This window comes from Oreochromis aureus, linkage group 6, assembly GCF_013358895.1.
Source record: "Oreochromis aureus strain Israel breed Guangdong linkage group 6, ZZ_aureus, whole genome shotgun sequence".
NCBI lineage: Eukaryota > Metazoa > Chordata > Actinopteri > Cichliformes > Cichlidae > Oreochromis > Oreochromis aureus.
Window position 1 is genome coordinate 31772630 of NC_052947.1, and position 15364 is coordinate 31787993.

At 38.4% G+C, this 15364-nt stretch overlaps 1 protein-coding gene across 1 annotated transcript; it reads left to right on the top strand.

The window, feature by feature from the left end:
• The first annotated feature begins 639 nt into the window (after window positions 1–639).
• On the top strand, window positions 640–15327 carry LOC116323910 (mycbp associated protein). Its single transcript, XM_031744386.2, has 18 exons — window positions 640–741; window positions 1969–2022; window positions 2147–2285; window positions 2411–2517; window positions 2613–2790; window positions 2947–3062; window positions 3192–3342; window positions 3686–3804; window positions 7679–7773; window positions 9334–9433; window positions 9983–10175; window positions 10298–10485; window positions 10612–10758; window positions 11741–11839; window positions 11995–12134; window positions 12273–12441; window positions 14623–14805; window positions 15164–15327. The coding sequence occupies exons 2-18, from the start codon at window positions 1999–2001 to the stop codon at window positions 15251–15253; spliced, it is 2238 nt and encodes a 745-aa protein (XP_031600246.1). The 5' UTR covers window positions 640–741; window positions 1969–1998; the 3' UTR covers window positions 15254–15327.
• The last annotated feature ends 37 nt before the right edge of the window (window positions 15328–15364 follow it).

A 15364-nucleotide genomic window follows, 5' to 3' on the forward strand; every position in this document is an offset into this window, starting at 1 on the left:
TAGAAAGCAGAAGATGAAATAGGATGTGCAACCAAGCAGAAAAGTCGGCCTACTTAGTCTTTTCTACATGATATAGGAGACTACCAAGAAAAAAGAAAAGAAAAGAATCATTAAGTGCAGCAACAATATGCCGACAGTATAAACCTTTATATAGTTTGAATCTGTATTTATTTACTGCTTTATTTATTTGACTTTGTATTGAGTTCCTTATTTATTACGTTTCTAATTATTTTTTGTTGCATTTAATTTACTCATTTATTCATTTAAGAATTAACTAGCCTAAATACCGATTTGAAATGCTTTAGCAGCTAATTTTCGTTGTTTACTTCTAATACAGGAGTGCAGTGATTTGATTTTAATTAATTAAAATTTTAATTAAATCAATTAATATTTTAATTAATTAAACTACAAAATATAGCTAAATAAAATAAGGAATGGGAATACAATAAAAGGTTTAGAGGAAATTAAAAACAATATGTTGGTTAAACATTTTTAGAAAATAAAACTGAATAGATTAGTAAATAATATAGTAAGTTAAGGGGAAAAAAACATTTTATTTACTCAACTAATATTAAATATCACTCTAAGAGTTTGCTTTCTCGTGTCTGTGTAGCGACTCATTGCGCCACGTAAATTAAGGCGTATGTTGCCATGGTTACTGTACACCAAACTGAAGCGTTAGCTTTGCTAATGCTACATTGCCTCTCTAGTACTACTGTATAAAAGGGGAAATGAGCTGCGGTAAGTAACCGAAGAAAGAGTTAAAAACTTGAAGTCATTCGGGTCACCTACAACCCCTCTGTATCAGTCATTCGCCTCTGTCTGCTTCTTCCTCTTTTCTATTATGTCATGCTAAATGTGTGTCGCTGTGTGACTTCTCCACCTGTCAGTGGTTTCACTGGTGATTGTGGATAGTTTATATGTGTGTAGCTACGTGTACCTTTCTGTACTGTGGTGGAGGAAATACGTTGAGGTTTTACTTTTATAAAAAAAAAAAAAAGAATACAGATAAACAAAGTCAAGGAAATAGTTTACTATTGTTCTCGCATACGGTACATCACCATAGCAACCAAACAAATAAATCGCCCATTTGCTCTCCTGGGCACAGGAGGAAGGGCGGGGCGGCGGGGATGCAGCATCTAATAACCAACTCGCAAAATAAAACAAAATTCCTGTGCAGTTCTGTAAAATCTACAAAGAACCTACCTTCAACACATAGAGAGCAGAGCCAAACTAAATTAGGATTAGAATTAAGTACACAGGAATAATTCTCAGCTTCGGTCTGTTAACTGTTTTTATTCCTTTTGTTGGTAAGGTTGTGATTTACCAGTCAGATTTTTGCCAGTATAAACATAAACAATAGTATTTCTTTATTATGTCTTATATTTGTGTACTTGATTTTAATTGGATCTAGACTATTGAGAGCTCAAGATATGCATTTGAAATACAAAGGAGCAATATGAAGTCATGTAAAGCTTTAAATGAGAGAGATAAAAACACAAAATCTCAGTCAGAATATGTGTCAATATCAGTGACTTTTTTTTTGCAAACGTGTAAAAGCACTGCAGCAGATTCTTTCCTCAAAGGACAAGGACATCTATCAAAAGCAGTTTGAAAATTGTATTGAACCTGTGATCAGAAGAATTGAAAAAAGGAAGAAAACACTTACAAAAGCCAGAAACGAATCATTTTTGTGGCCATGGAAACTATAATCACGAACTGTTGGATAAAGACAAATTAGTAGTATTGCATAACCATGTCAGTGTTCCAAGGCGCTCTTTGTATCAGCATGTGTGTCTGTGTATATCTGAGCACTGGGCTTTATGTACAATGAAGTGCAATCTGTTTTTACATTTTAAAGCCTTCAATTGTGGAATCACAATAAAACATTGCACATTTTAATTTGACTGTTAAATTAGACAGAAAACACAGTGTCGTAACACCTCGTTTCTAATTTCCTCTTCTCAGGGACCAAGAAGCTACAACGGGGCTCTTACCATGTATCCACAGAAGCTCAATAAAGTAAATTTACTTCATCCACATAGACAGTATTAACAGTTCATAAGCAAAGCTTTTGTTCTGCAAATTTAATCTAAATTCTCCTTGATGCCACTTAAATGTTTAACTTGGTATATTATGACTGCAGCTTTGTATGCCAAAGATACCAAAGAGCCATCAGAAACAAGAGCTTATGGCACATGTAAGTAAAACATCAGCAGGTGATGAAGTGAGAACTAGGAAGCAAGAGAATTTGGATTCTGACTGCCAGCTTCTGGACTTCAGAGGTCAGTTGTTTTCCTTTGCCGTCATGGACAAATGGAAAATTATGTTGCATATTAGAGTAAGCTAAATATATCCTGTTTGTGATTTACAACTTTTCTTTTTTTGTCCCTTTGTCCTTTCCACTCAGGACCAATGGGGGTTCGGTTTGATGAGCATGGGATGATTCTTTCATACACCATCCTGGGTAGCTTAGAGGATTACAGAACTTATCTAGAGGCTAAAGGGGAGACAGAGGTATTTTTTTTAATGTCCCAATTTCTGTAGATGAACAAATACAACTGGAATTCTTTGACTTCGCTGTGTTACTAACCTTTCTTATCGCCAACCAGTTGGTGAAGCGAATACCAAATTCCCTAGGAGATCCTCTATGTGAGGCCAAAGAAAGGAGTCCCCCAGATGCTGTAGAAACAGAAACGCTGTCAAGCCAAAGAAACATCCAGGGTACTGCCTTACAGAATTGGGACAAACACGTGAGACATCGGAGACAACAGCAGGACTTCTTATCTGGTGAGCTGATTAGAGACTACAACAGCCTGCACCAAAAAGAGATAAACTGTGCATCATTATTACAGCATTACCCACAATCCCAAATTTCTCATTAGAAGAAAATGCAAATTTCCTAAGTCTGCATTAATGTCTTGTCTCTCTTTCAATGGTGTCAAGATTTGCTCCATAGGCCAGTCGAAAACTTGCTGATGAATCAAGCCAACCATTATAGAGAAACTCAGGAGCAGAGGGAATTTCTAAACCGAGTCATGCCACTCATCCACTCAGGATATGTATGACACATATTTGCTTTTGCCGGTCTACTCTGTCTTTAGTCATCCATCAGATTGCTGGGTTTGTTTGTTTTTTTGGGTAGTTCTCCAGTGACTAAAATCTCTAAAGCTGTTCTTTAACTTCTCTAGGGTTATCGTGTGGGCAGTGAGTTTTGGAGTCTCCCACAGCGTTATGGAGATGAAATGAGCGGTATTACAGCCACTCTGACTCAGACAGAGCGGGGCAGACGAAAACCTATCACACAGATGGGACAACCACAGAGGATATGCCAGGAATCAGGTGCACACAGACACCTATGCTATATTCCAATTTTTACCGTTGTTTTGATGCAGTTTTTCTCATTGTTTATTCACCTGAAATAATAAAAAAATTGCATTTTCCCAAGCCAAAAAAAAAGATTTATGAAAGGACAGTTTTCTTGTAATAATTACAATTGGGATAAGAGAAAGAAAGCGCTCACATCATAAAATGGATGTTAAGTGGTTGCATACAAACAAACAAAGAAAACAAGCATGTAAATGCAGAATGAGCGTTCAGTTGGGAGAGCTGGAAACATTAAATATAAACTCCTACACATGAGCAAATTCAGTCTGTAAAACTGAAATTCATTTTTTTGTTCCAGGAATCATTTGTGCTGAGACTCTACGGCCAGCTTCACAAACTTGGAGCCAGAGCGCATACCTGCAGCATCAGCGCCAGCTGCTTAAGGAGGTTTTACAGGACATGGACATAAACAAGCCAGTAATGAAACATAATGATTAAATCTTTTAACTAATAAGACAAGACACTCCATAGGATAAGGTGGAAGAGGACTTCCCCAGCTATGGGGAAAAGGCTGTTCCTCGGTCATTTAGTGTATGTCCTGATGATCCTGTATCTTTGCCTGATGGGAGGAGGACAATCTGTGTCCAGGGTGCACTGAGTCTTTGATAATGTTGCTAACAGTGCAGCAGTGCTGTCTCTGCAGTGCAGCTGCTGTACCACACTGCGACACAGTAGTGCAGAGTGCTCTCTATTGTGTACCTGTAGAAATTCCCTAATATATGAGATGGGAGTTTGGCTTTTTAAGCTTTCTCGATAAGAAAAGCCTCTGCTGAGATTTCTTTGCTAGAAGGGAGGTGTTAATGGTCCCCGCCAGATCCTTTGTGATGTTGTGACCCAGGCATTTGATGTCACTAAAACTCTCTACCCCCCCACCGTTTATATAGAGTGGGGAGAAGTCATTTTCCTGGTTCTCCTGAAGGCAGCAACTACCTCATTCACTGTAGGTGGATTAAGGACCAGTTATTTTCCAAACACAACCCAAATGGTTGTTGAACTAATTTCTCTATAAATATTTCTTCAAAATTCCAGTAGTCTTAATATTTTTTTCCACATTTCCACATTAAAATGTTTTATGACAAATCATTCTGCCATCAGCTTATAGCTTTCTCTATCAAATCAAACAGTTCTTTAATGATAGTAGTATAGTATATAGTATATGTAGTATATAGGATCTTGTGCAGCACTCTTAGTTGCCTCCAACACATTTTCCAGTATAATATTGTGCACCAATACTGATGTTGTAGAACCCACTCCTGAAAACCTCTGATTATATCTAAAATCTAAACCACAATCCAAGTCCCAGTAAACACTGTGTTAAAAACAGCTGAAAACTTGGACTTGGACAGTAATATCTCCATGCGCTGTGTAGGAAACTAATTTGATATGCATAGTACAGTTTATCATTGCATTTAGTTTTTTTTTTTTTGTAAGAAAGCTTCATTATTGGACAACTCTATCCACAGAAAAGCTGCTTACTCCCCCAGGACATTCTGTCTCAAGCTACAGGAGCTGCTAGCTCATCATAATCAGTCTCTATCTTCACAAACAGCTTGTGATCATCCAGCATTGGGCACACTGTCCTAGGTTTTCTGAACAAGGAACAAACTGCAGTATGTGGACTAGGCTGACAAGCACATGTACTCATACATCCACTCAAATCCACACAAGCCTGCAGCTTCGAGGGCATAAGCACACCTACACGCAAAAACTGTTCTCATATTGCAAATATACAGTCATACATTTTATTGCCTGTGAAGTATATATTCAGTGCACTCGTGTAAAAAGATTAATTAAGCTGGGTGGCCCTTCCATAAACCCTAACAGTTGTTCACATATATGGAAACACAGAAAAGGTACGATTATGAAATCTGGAGCGTGTCCTGTCATAGGGTAGAACTATTGAGACCTGTGAACTAACAGAACCCAAGAAAAGGGACTGAACATGCCTTACCTCTCTCTCTGCATTATAATTACTTCATCAGTGCAGGCTGGAGGTTCTGGGGTAAACACCTAAATAAAAATGTGCTTCTCTTCACAGCCAGTTCCCATTTAATCTTATTAGCTTAAAGTAGCAGGTGCTGAATATTGGAAGGTTTATTCAAATGACATCTTTTTAATTATTTATTTATTTATTTATTGGTGGTCTCAGCTGGTACATTCCCCCTATGTTTTATTGTCCTCCCCCATCTTTCACACGCACACCAATTGTGCAATGGTAAAATTAGAGAAAATGGTTGCACTGTGTTCTATCAGGCTGGTGGCTAATGTGATGCTCAGGTGATTTAGGGTCTGGAGTACCTTGTGGCAAACAGAAACGGCTTGTTCTGATAGCATGAAAAAAATGAGACGTGGGTAAGAGAGTGAAAGAAACGCCAAGCCTATACAGGGAGTGCAGAATTATTAGGCAAGTTGTATTTTTGAGGAATAATTTTATTATTGAACAACAACCATGTTCTCAATGAACCCAAAAAACTCATTAATATCAAAGCTGAATGTTTTTGAAGTAGTTTTAGTTTGTTTTTAGTTTTAGCTATTTTAGGGGATATCTGTGTGTGCAGGTGACTATTACTGTGCATAATTATTAGGCAACTTAACAAAAACAAATATATACCCATTTCAATTATTTATTTTTACCAGTGAAACCAATATAACATCTCCACATTCACAAATATACATTTCTGACATTCAAAAACAAAACAAAAACAAATCAGTGACCAATATAGCCACCTTTCTTTGCAAGGACACTCAAAAGCCTGCCATCCATGGATTCTGTCAGTGTTTTGATCTGTTCACCATCAACATTGCGTGCAGCAGCAACCACAGCCTCCCAGACACTGTTCAGAGAGGTGTACTGTTTTCCCTCCTTGTAAATCTCACATTTGATGATGGACCACAGGTTCTCAATGGGGTTCAGATCAGGTGAACAAGGAGGCCATGTCATTGGTTTTTCTTCTTTTATACCCTTTCTTGCCAGCCACGCTGTGGAGTACTTGGACGCGGCGTGTGATGGAGCATTGTCCTGCATGAAAATCATGTTTTTCTTGAAGGATGCAGACTTCTTCCTGTACCACTGCTTGAAGAAGGTGTCTTCCAGAAACTGGCAGTAGGACTGGGAGTTGAGCTTGACTCCATCCTCAACCCAAAAAGGCCCCACAAGCTCATCTTTGATGATACCAGCCCAAACCAGTACTCCACCTCCACCTTGCTGGCGTCTGAGTCGGACTGGAGCTCTGTGCCCTTTACCAATCCAGCCACGGGCCCATCCATCTGGCCCATCAAGACTCACTCTCATTTCATCAGTCCATAAAACCTTAGAAAAATCAGTCTTGAGATATTTCTTGGCCCAGTCTTGACGTTTCAGCTTGTGTGTCTTGTTCAGTGGTGGTCGCCTTTCAGCCTTTCTTACCTTGGCCATGTCTCTGAGTATTGCACACCTTGTGCTTTTGGGCACTCCAGTGATGTTGCAGCTCTGAAATATGGCCAAACTGGTGGCAAGTGGCATCTTGGCAGCTGCACGCTTGACTTTTCTCAGTTCATGGGCAGTTATTTTGCGCCTTGGTTTTTCCACACGCTTCTTGCGACCCTGTTGACTATTTTGAATGAAACGCTTGATTGTTCGATGATCACGCTTCAGAAGCTTTGCAATTTTAAGACTGCTGCATCCCTCTGCAAGATATCTCACTATTTTTGACTTTTCTGAGCCTGTCAAGTCCTTCTTTTGACCCATTTTTCCAAAGGAAAGGAAGTTGCCTAATAATTATGCACACCTGATATAGGGTGTTGATGTCATTAGACCACACCCCTTCTCATTACAGAGATGCACATCACCTAATATGCTTAATTGGTAGTAGGCTTTCGAGCCTATACAGCTTGGAGTAAGACAACATGCATGAAGAGGATGATGTGGACAAAATACTCATTTGCCTAATAATTCTGCACTCCCTGTAGAAAAAAATTAACCAGGATGAAAAAAATACATTAGCAATTTTTGTTTGTCCTCTGCCCTTTCCGTGTGCATCAGAAAGTAGCAGACCAGTAGTAAAATAATTATATATCCTTTAGTATGGTCAATGAGAACGGACATTGTGCTCCACAAAACCTGATACTCTAAAGCTGAAGGTTTTGTCACCACCTGACTGTCACCTCTCTGCCTGACAGGACATAATTGCCCATACCTGTTGGAGTGAAACAAACTTAGTGTGTCAGTAACAAGAGCCACATTGTTAGTTCTCACATGAAATTAACCCCTACCTTCCATAGTACCACTCTGTTGTCTGTCTGTCTATTACAGGACATCAGTGAACTGGTAGTGATTGGCTCTGGCAAACCATCCTACAGTCCTTTATTAGAGAACGAAGAAGAAGAGATGGAGAGCAAGCAGAACCTGTAAGAAATAACTGCTTTTTGGTGCTTGATGATTAATTAAATGTTTTCCATACTTAGGAAACAAAGGCCAGATTTTTCTACTGTTAATATCAAAATGAGGCAAAAATGCTGCCATTTGCAGAGTACTAAGAAGTCATTGTTTTTAACATGTAATTCAGTCACTGTTAAATGAAGTGTTGAACCTTGATATAAATAATGGAACCACTTCATTATTAGAACCTTCATTAGAACCATGGTTGGTTCTTGGATACTTGATATCAGCCTGGGTATTTGTTAATGTTGCAGTGTTGCAGAGAAGCAATGATACAGTACTGTAACATGACTCATTTGTCCAGAGTGTGTTGAAGTTACATAACATGTATTGCAAACTCACATTGTGTAATTGGCTTTTCAATACTGTATGTTGTCAGATTTTTTGCTGCAAAGCTACATTTCATGATTGAGAAGAAGATTATGAATGTGGCTTCATAGGGAATGACCCCTATAGTTTACACGGGGACTGAGAGTATATCCTTTCATAAGCTGCCCACTGAAGGTCAGCGCTGTGTCGCTGAAGGTGCATCACATTATTTGAAGTTATTAAGAAACCCAACTCAGGTGGTGTCAGCCAGACTACATTTACACAGAACAGTTGTCATAAATATGTAATTATGTTGCATATTGTTTTCAGTTGTTGGTCGTGATGCAATTTCCTGTTTGCTAGCTGGACAAAAACGAAGAGGTCATGTTGTTTAGATCCTAGAGACACAGTTCTCCACTCACTAGAACCTAGGACCAGGTGACATATCACACAGATATGCACAAAAACGACTCATGTTTTTTTCCCCACAAAAAAAAGTGTTTATGAAATAAGAATCTATTGTGAGAGTATGCATAGCTAATGCATAAATCAGACTATGCATGTACACAGTTTTTAGTCAGTCTTCATAATGTGAAGTGAGGTGACTATTAAGGCAAGACAGAACTGAACATAAAACAGTGTTTCACAAAGGTTGTATTTTGTATCATCACTATTTTATATTTACAAGTTCACAAACATTAAAAAGTACGTTGTATAATTTAAAAAAACTGCCCTTTAAATAATTTAGTGTACTAAATTTTATGAGGCCCATTATGATTGATTTGTATTTTATAATTATGTAATTATGGCTGCATTAAATAGCTCCCGCAGGCCTCCTTTCATTATGTGAACAGAGGAGCTTTTTTTGCATCTCGCTTCGGATCCAACCATTCTTTTCTTTTCTCTGTTTAATCTCTGCCAGCGTCTTTTACAGAATTACAGTGTTTATAACATCTGCTACAGTTCCTATTTTGTCAAAGTGTAATTCTTCTTTGCTCTGTCTAAAAATAATGCAAACAGAGATTTTAGAGTATAGCCAAACAATGTAAGGAGGAAATATCTTCACCTTTTAATGGCTAATGGTGGGACTGAATATCAAGTGCATATGCACATAATGCTGGTCTGGAATTAAGTTGTCCTCACACAAAATATTTTTTAGCAATAACTGACTTAAATTAAATGTAGTCTTAGTTATTCTGCTTTGTGATTGTCTCCTACAGTGATTCACTGGCACAGCATGAAGATGTTCACTTAGATGTGCCTACCTTGAGATTCTGCGGTCAGGTTGCTACCTGGACTGGAAACTCTCTCTCAAAGCAGGTACAGCATGAATTCCTTACCTTAGAGAGAGGGGGAGAGAGAGAGAGAGAGAGAGAGGGGAACAGGTGCTTATTCAGTCTTTTCTGACAACTGTATATATTGTATTGATAAATTCACCAGAATAAGCCACTTTTCTTGCTTTTCCAAATAATGATATAATGAAAACAGTTTATGTAGAGTATTTGCATTAAGGGTCTTGTAGTCCTTCCTGTACGGTTAGACTTTAATGAGAAAAACAGCAGTTTTGTTGACAATTGTCCCTTAATGACCACTTTTTTTTAATCTGGTTGTTACATGAGTTTTGACTTTTAAAACCCATGTTTAATTAATAATGCTGTTTATATGATAATGCATGGGTTGCAGGTAGCCAAATACACATGTACACCCTGTGTTTTAAACATGACTTTGGCCCAAATCTGATTGTGTCTTCAGCACACACATAACACATGTGCAGATATATAAAAACACGCAACATAATGACATATTCTGTTTGCTACCTTTGACAATTAACACATAATTGCTTTTCTTTCTCCAACGCTCACTTATCAGGGAGAAGTAGGAATTAGTGCTACAATATTCTTTGAAGCCCTGACTGGAGAAATAGTCACATCCCACCTGGACCTACATAATGAGGGCAGCACCGTCATCTTCTACAGCTGGCAGCAGCTTCCCAAGCCATACAGTTTTCCTAATCTGGGTTCGCAAACACAGAAAGTGCACTTCTACTTTAATGCCTCCTCTGGTAACCACACAAACATGATCGAAACACCTGCCACCAACATTTGTACGTCATACACCGCTTGTCTATTGAACCATCACTCAACCGAGCTTTCTGTTTTCCCTGTTGCTTTCTGTTCCCTGTAGGTGTGATTCTTCCAGGTGAGACCCAGCGAGTGGAGTTTCTATTTAAGTCAGAGAAGCCAGTCATCAAAACAGAAATTTGGCAGCTCAGCACACATCCTGTGCTGCTGCAAGGAGCCTCCATGCAAGTTGTCTTAAGGGGAATATCTCTGTACCAAGACAGATCTGCAGATGAGAGGCTTTTCATAGAGGTAGTGTTGCTATTCAGCTGAGTCCACGAAAGTGAGATAAAAACACAAATAAACAGATAGCACTGATATTTCTCTTAACAGAAATAATCTTTCCTCTTTTTTTTGTTTTTGTTTGTGGACAAGCAGACAAAACTGGAAAAGGTAGTTTGGGAAAAGATCTGCCGGTCGATTGTCTATGAGGCGCTCTACCAGGTCCACAGTCCAGAAAGACCAAGCTCACCTGCAGAGCTCTACATCACTACAGAGCAACTGTTTCTGAGCAGAAACCCCAAGGTGGAACATATGCACAGAAAGAAGCAATATTCTTAGAGTATCTCAGTTAAACTTTTTTAGTGTATCAATTTCTTTGTTCACATCAATATTAGGACTTCAGCACATAAAGAATAGATGACTTTGAAATTTGTAACTCTTTCCTTTTTTTCATACATAGTGTGAAACACGTTGCTCATTGTGCAGCAGGGTGGCCCAGTTTCGTGTAGCACTAATGCATCACACATTTTTCTTTTAGAGTGTTTTTGTTCGTATTGATTTCAGTCTCAATCTTAGTCACGCCACCTGATTCAGTGTGAGCTGACCCGCTAATGTGTTCTTCTATTTGAAAATTCACTGTGTGCGCAACAGTATGATTAGTTTGTTATGACTTCCCCTCCTCATCCTATATTCTGTCTTTGTCCCTATTCATTCAACACCAAGTAATTGCATTATTGCCATCGAAATTCATGGAAGGTCATTAACTAGTAATATATCATAAAAACTAAAATATAGAACCAGCCACTGTTGCCGCTGTACTATACAACATAGTTTGTGTTCCCTGAGAACTACGATAGACACCAAGCTTTAAATGGGTTAATTAGAAGGCTGATTAGACTACTTTCCAGTACATATAGAGCAAAATAATAACATGGGACATTATGTTTAATAACAGACAGAAAGGTGTAGGCAGTCATTTGGATAAAACTGTTTACTTTTAAAGATGATTCTAATTCGAAATATTAAGTCATGTCAGTTATTACCAGATGATGATTACTGTTCTTAGGGCCTTTCACATGGTCATTATATACATGGTATATTGATCTCTTTCTTTTTCCATAAGAATAAATAAAAATGATGACATCCATCATTTTGAGGGTAACTGTTTATGGTGATAACCTTAAGGTTTTGTGGCAGTAATTTCTGTTTTTTGAGCCTTGTGTGCACAGGCGCATACACCTCACATAAACTGCTTCAGACTGGTGAACACCTTCTATGGTTTTAGTTGCAGTACCGGGATGAGCCAGTGGAGGGCCTGAAGGCACTGTGGCAAAAACTGGATCAAGGAAGCACCTGGGACTACTCTGTTGATACTCTCCGGCAGGTATACATATTATCTAGTAGTGACATGAAACCTGACACTACAATGAAAAGCAGTAAACTTAGTCTTTTTATAATATATATAGGTGAGCTTTCATATGGTGTTGATGATAAAAGACATCTTATTACTATGTTTGTTTTTCTTACCACACATTTAAGGCTGTGTTGTCTCTACCTGATGAAGAGTCATCTCAGGACTCCCTCAAAAGAGAAGAGGGTCTGGCCCAACTCAACTCTCTGTATTTGCAGCTTTCTGAACCTTCTGGACTGAAACATCCCCTAACAGCTGGCACCTTAGGGTGAATTCATTAACTTCTGAGTAGTAATGTAGGACTAGTTTCTCAATGTGTTTCTCTGTTGTACACATACCAATGTTCTATACTCTGCCTCAGTGCAACAACCCTTCAGCTTATGTTGGTGTGTGGTGCCCCCTGCAGGCGGCAGCTGTGGAGAAAACTGCTGGACAGAATGACTGCTGAGGCCATGTGGCTACGGAACCTGCTGGGCCTTCCAGAGAAAGAAGCATGGACTGATAAGGAGGATAAACCTGTAATCACTGATGCTGGGGAAATACAAGCACTTTGGCAGGACCACAGACATATATATGTATATATTTCTTTTTGTGTTGCTTACTAGTGTGCTATTAAGTATAATTCTGTCTGAAAATATGAACATAGAAGTCAAAAGTGATATAAAGGTCAGTGAAGCTGGTATTAAGGAAAAGAATGGAGCAAGATCCAAAATTTAAAAAGACAAGGTACCAACAACTAAAAAAAAAGTAGAGGTGAGAAAAAATTGTATTTCAGCAGGAGAATGCAAAAGTGAGAGGTATAGTGCAGGAGTGTGTGTGTGTGTGTGTGTGTGTGTGTGTGTGTGTGTGTGTGTGTGTGTGTGTGTGTGTGTGTGTGTGTGTGTGTGGCTGAATGACCTTCATTCAAAGGTTTTTGTTTGTGATCATGAATAAAGTGTCATTTTGTAAGATATGACACGTTACTTGAGCTGATACAAACATGAGTCACCTTCACCACTTCAGGCAAGCTGTCAGCTCTTCATTCATTCATCAGTCATTCAACAGATGCCTGTTTTGTTGTTACTACTGACTGCCTCGTTGTCAGTAATACAGACACCTGCAGTTTTCTGTTCTATAGGCTAATTTTCTGAAATACTTTTTTATATGTGTCATGGTATGTGTGCTTGGTTTACAGGGCTTTATTTTAAGTAAGGAAAACATTTTAACCATTTCTATAGTTGCCTGCTGGAAGCATCTTTATGGTACATTCATTTTGTCTCCCTCCACATTCTGTCTTACCACTAAAAAAGTAGTAATACAGAATGTGAAATGGCTCTATTTAGTGTTTTGCTCCCTAGAGAGATTATTATAATGGATAGCAAAACATGGTACTGGCCATTCATGCTTTGGCAGATTGGTTGAGATATTCAGCAAAGATTTTATTCAGTACTAATTTTAATGCATTTGATTGCTTTGTTTTGTTGTTGTTGTTTTTGCATCTATCCACAATGCATCCTACCTCATTATAACCAGTCCTATTCACAAATTGTGAGCTTGAGTGATTGAGAAACTTGAATTGACTGTGTTGTTCGAAGATGATGAACTGCTGTGTCAGTTCTGGCCTTGAACCTGTCACAGCTCTCCTCTAATGGTTCACCCCTCCATTTTCCTGCTTCAAAGATTTTCAAGTATTAGATTAGAAGCACGGCTTTGTCTGTATGACTACATATTTTGCTGAGTGATTTTCTGCTCTGTATGACGGTTGAGTCATAGGTAAGGTGCAGCCTATTACTCGCAGGGTACCATGGTAACAGAACACTGTGTGAAAATGTGCACCTGCTCACCAACTGTGTGCCCAGGGTGTGAGTCCAAGCCATCTGTGGCAGCTATACATTAACTCAAAAAGGACAGGGCATCCAGTGTACAACATGACATGAAATAGGTGGTCGTCCTGAACTGGACAAGCCGCTTCAACTCATTGCATGGCCTCGTTTCCACAGGTCTGCAAAAAAGAATGCAGTGACTCTCGAGCCATTTAAATACTCTGTTAAAAGTACTTCAAAGACAACATGTTGGATTCTGAAATTGAGCAATATGACCTAAATATATATATGAAAATGTACTGTCTTTTATTATGTCACTTTTTAATATATATGTACAATTCATAAAAGTAGGGCGTGGCTGTTTTTACTGCAGCATTCAGAAACAAAATAGATAAGCCACTGTGTTTGTCAAGTGTTTTCCCATTGTTGCTTGATACAGGAGTTTAGCTGCTCAAAAGTCATTGAGGCACTTTTTGTTTCATGTTGTTCTAGACTCTTCTACTTGCCTTGCAGCACTTTCCTGTATAAAATATGCATTTTTGGTTCAGCATAAGTGGAGCCTGCATGAACATCCCATGAAATAGCAGATTGTATTTTTTTAATTGTGTGCCACATGTATGTTTGTGGATGTAGAAACAGGATGACGAGTATTCACTGACAATAGTTTGATGTCCCCGAACCCATGCAGAGATTTTCACAACAGAATTGTATTTGGTTTTAATACAGTGCTTCCTTGAAGAACATGCCCATGAAGTGCTGGTTTTAAGCCTTGTGTACAAAGATTTATTTTGATAGCTGCCTAGATAATTATGATGCTTAGATAGGAAAATTCCTCGTACATTTATGTCCAGAAACATTATTTTTAAATTGTTAAATTATTTGCTAACAATATTATTTCTCTGTAAGCAATACTGATATCTTTCTCTCATTAATTTTAACTCTATCTTTCTGCAGGACACACAAAAGAAGGGGGGAAGAGAAAAGGAAACAGGAAAAGGGCATCAGGGAAAAACAACAAAGATAAAGAGAACTTTGGAAAACCAAGAAGATGAGTCAGAGAGCATCCTTCAACCGCCTCCTAAACAAAAAAATGTAGTGAAGATGATGCCCGTTTACACAAGGCTTCTGCACAGCAAGGCACGTAAATTAATTGACTTCAAATACTCCACACTGATGTTTAAATTCGGTACTTGACAAGACTTTCCAGAGTTTGAGAAAATTACCTTGATGATGACATTATCGTATATCTGAGGCCAGGCTGGAACACTTTGGGAGTTTTAGAAGGCATTACAAACTGCCTGTGTTTATGAATAGTGGGAATTTCTATACAAAGTGGAATCTGCTGAAAAGACTAAACTGTTGTGTCATTAAAAATTGTGTCTGCATTTTTAAGCACTCTTGAGTCATACCCAGGAAATGTAGTTAGAATTTATGTCATTGGTTTAATCCGTTTGGTCTTCCTCATACCAAATATATGTCTCTACCTATCTGACAGGTTTATGCTCTGATGGAGGATCTAGTGGACAACCTGTGTGACCTGATGGATGAGCTTAATACGGAAGATGTGAAAGACACACATTATTAATAAGACATGAGAGGGGAGTCACAGCATTCTGGAGAATATTTGCAAACATATATAATAAAACCTGTTGTAAAGGATGTATGCTATATTTTGTTGTGGAATTAATTAACTTTA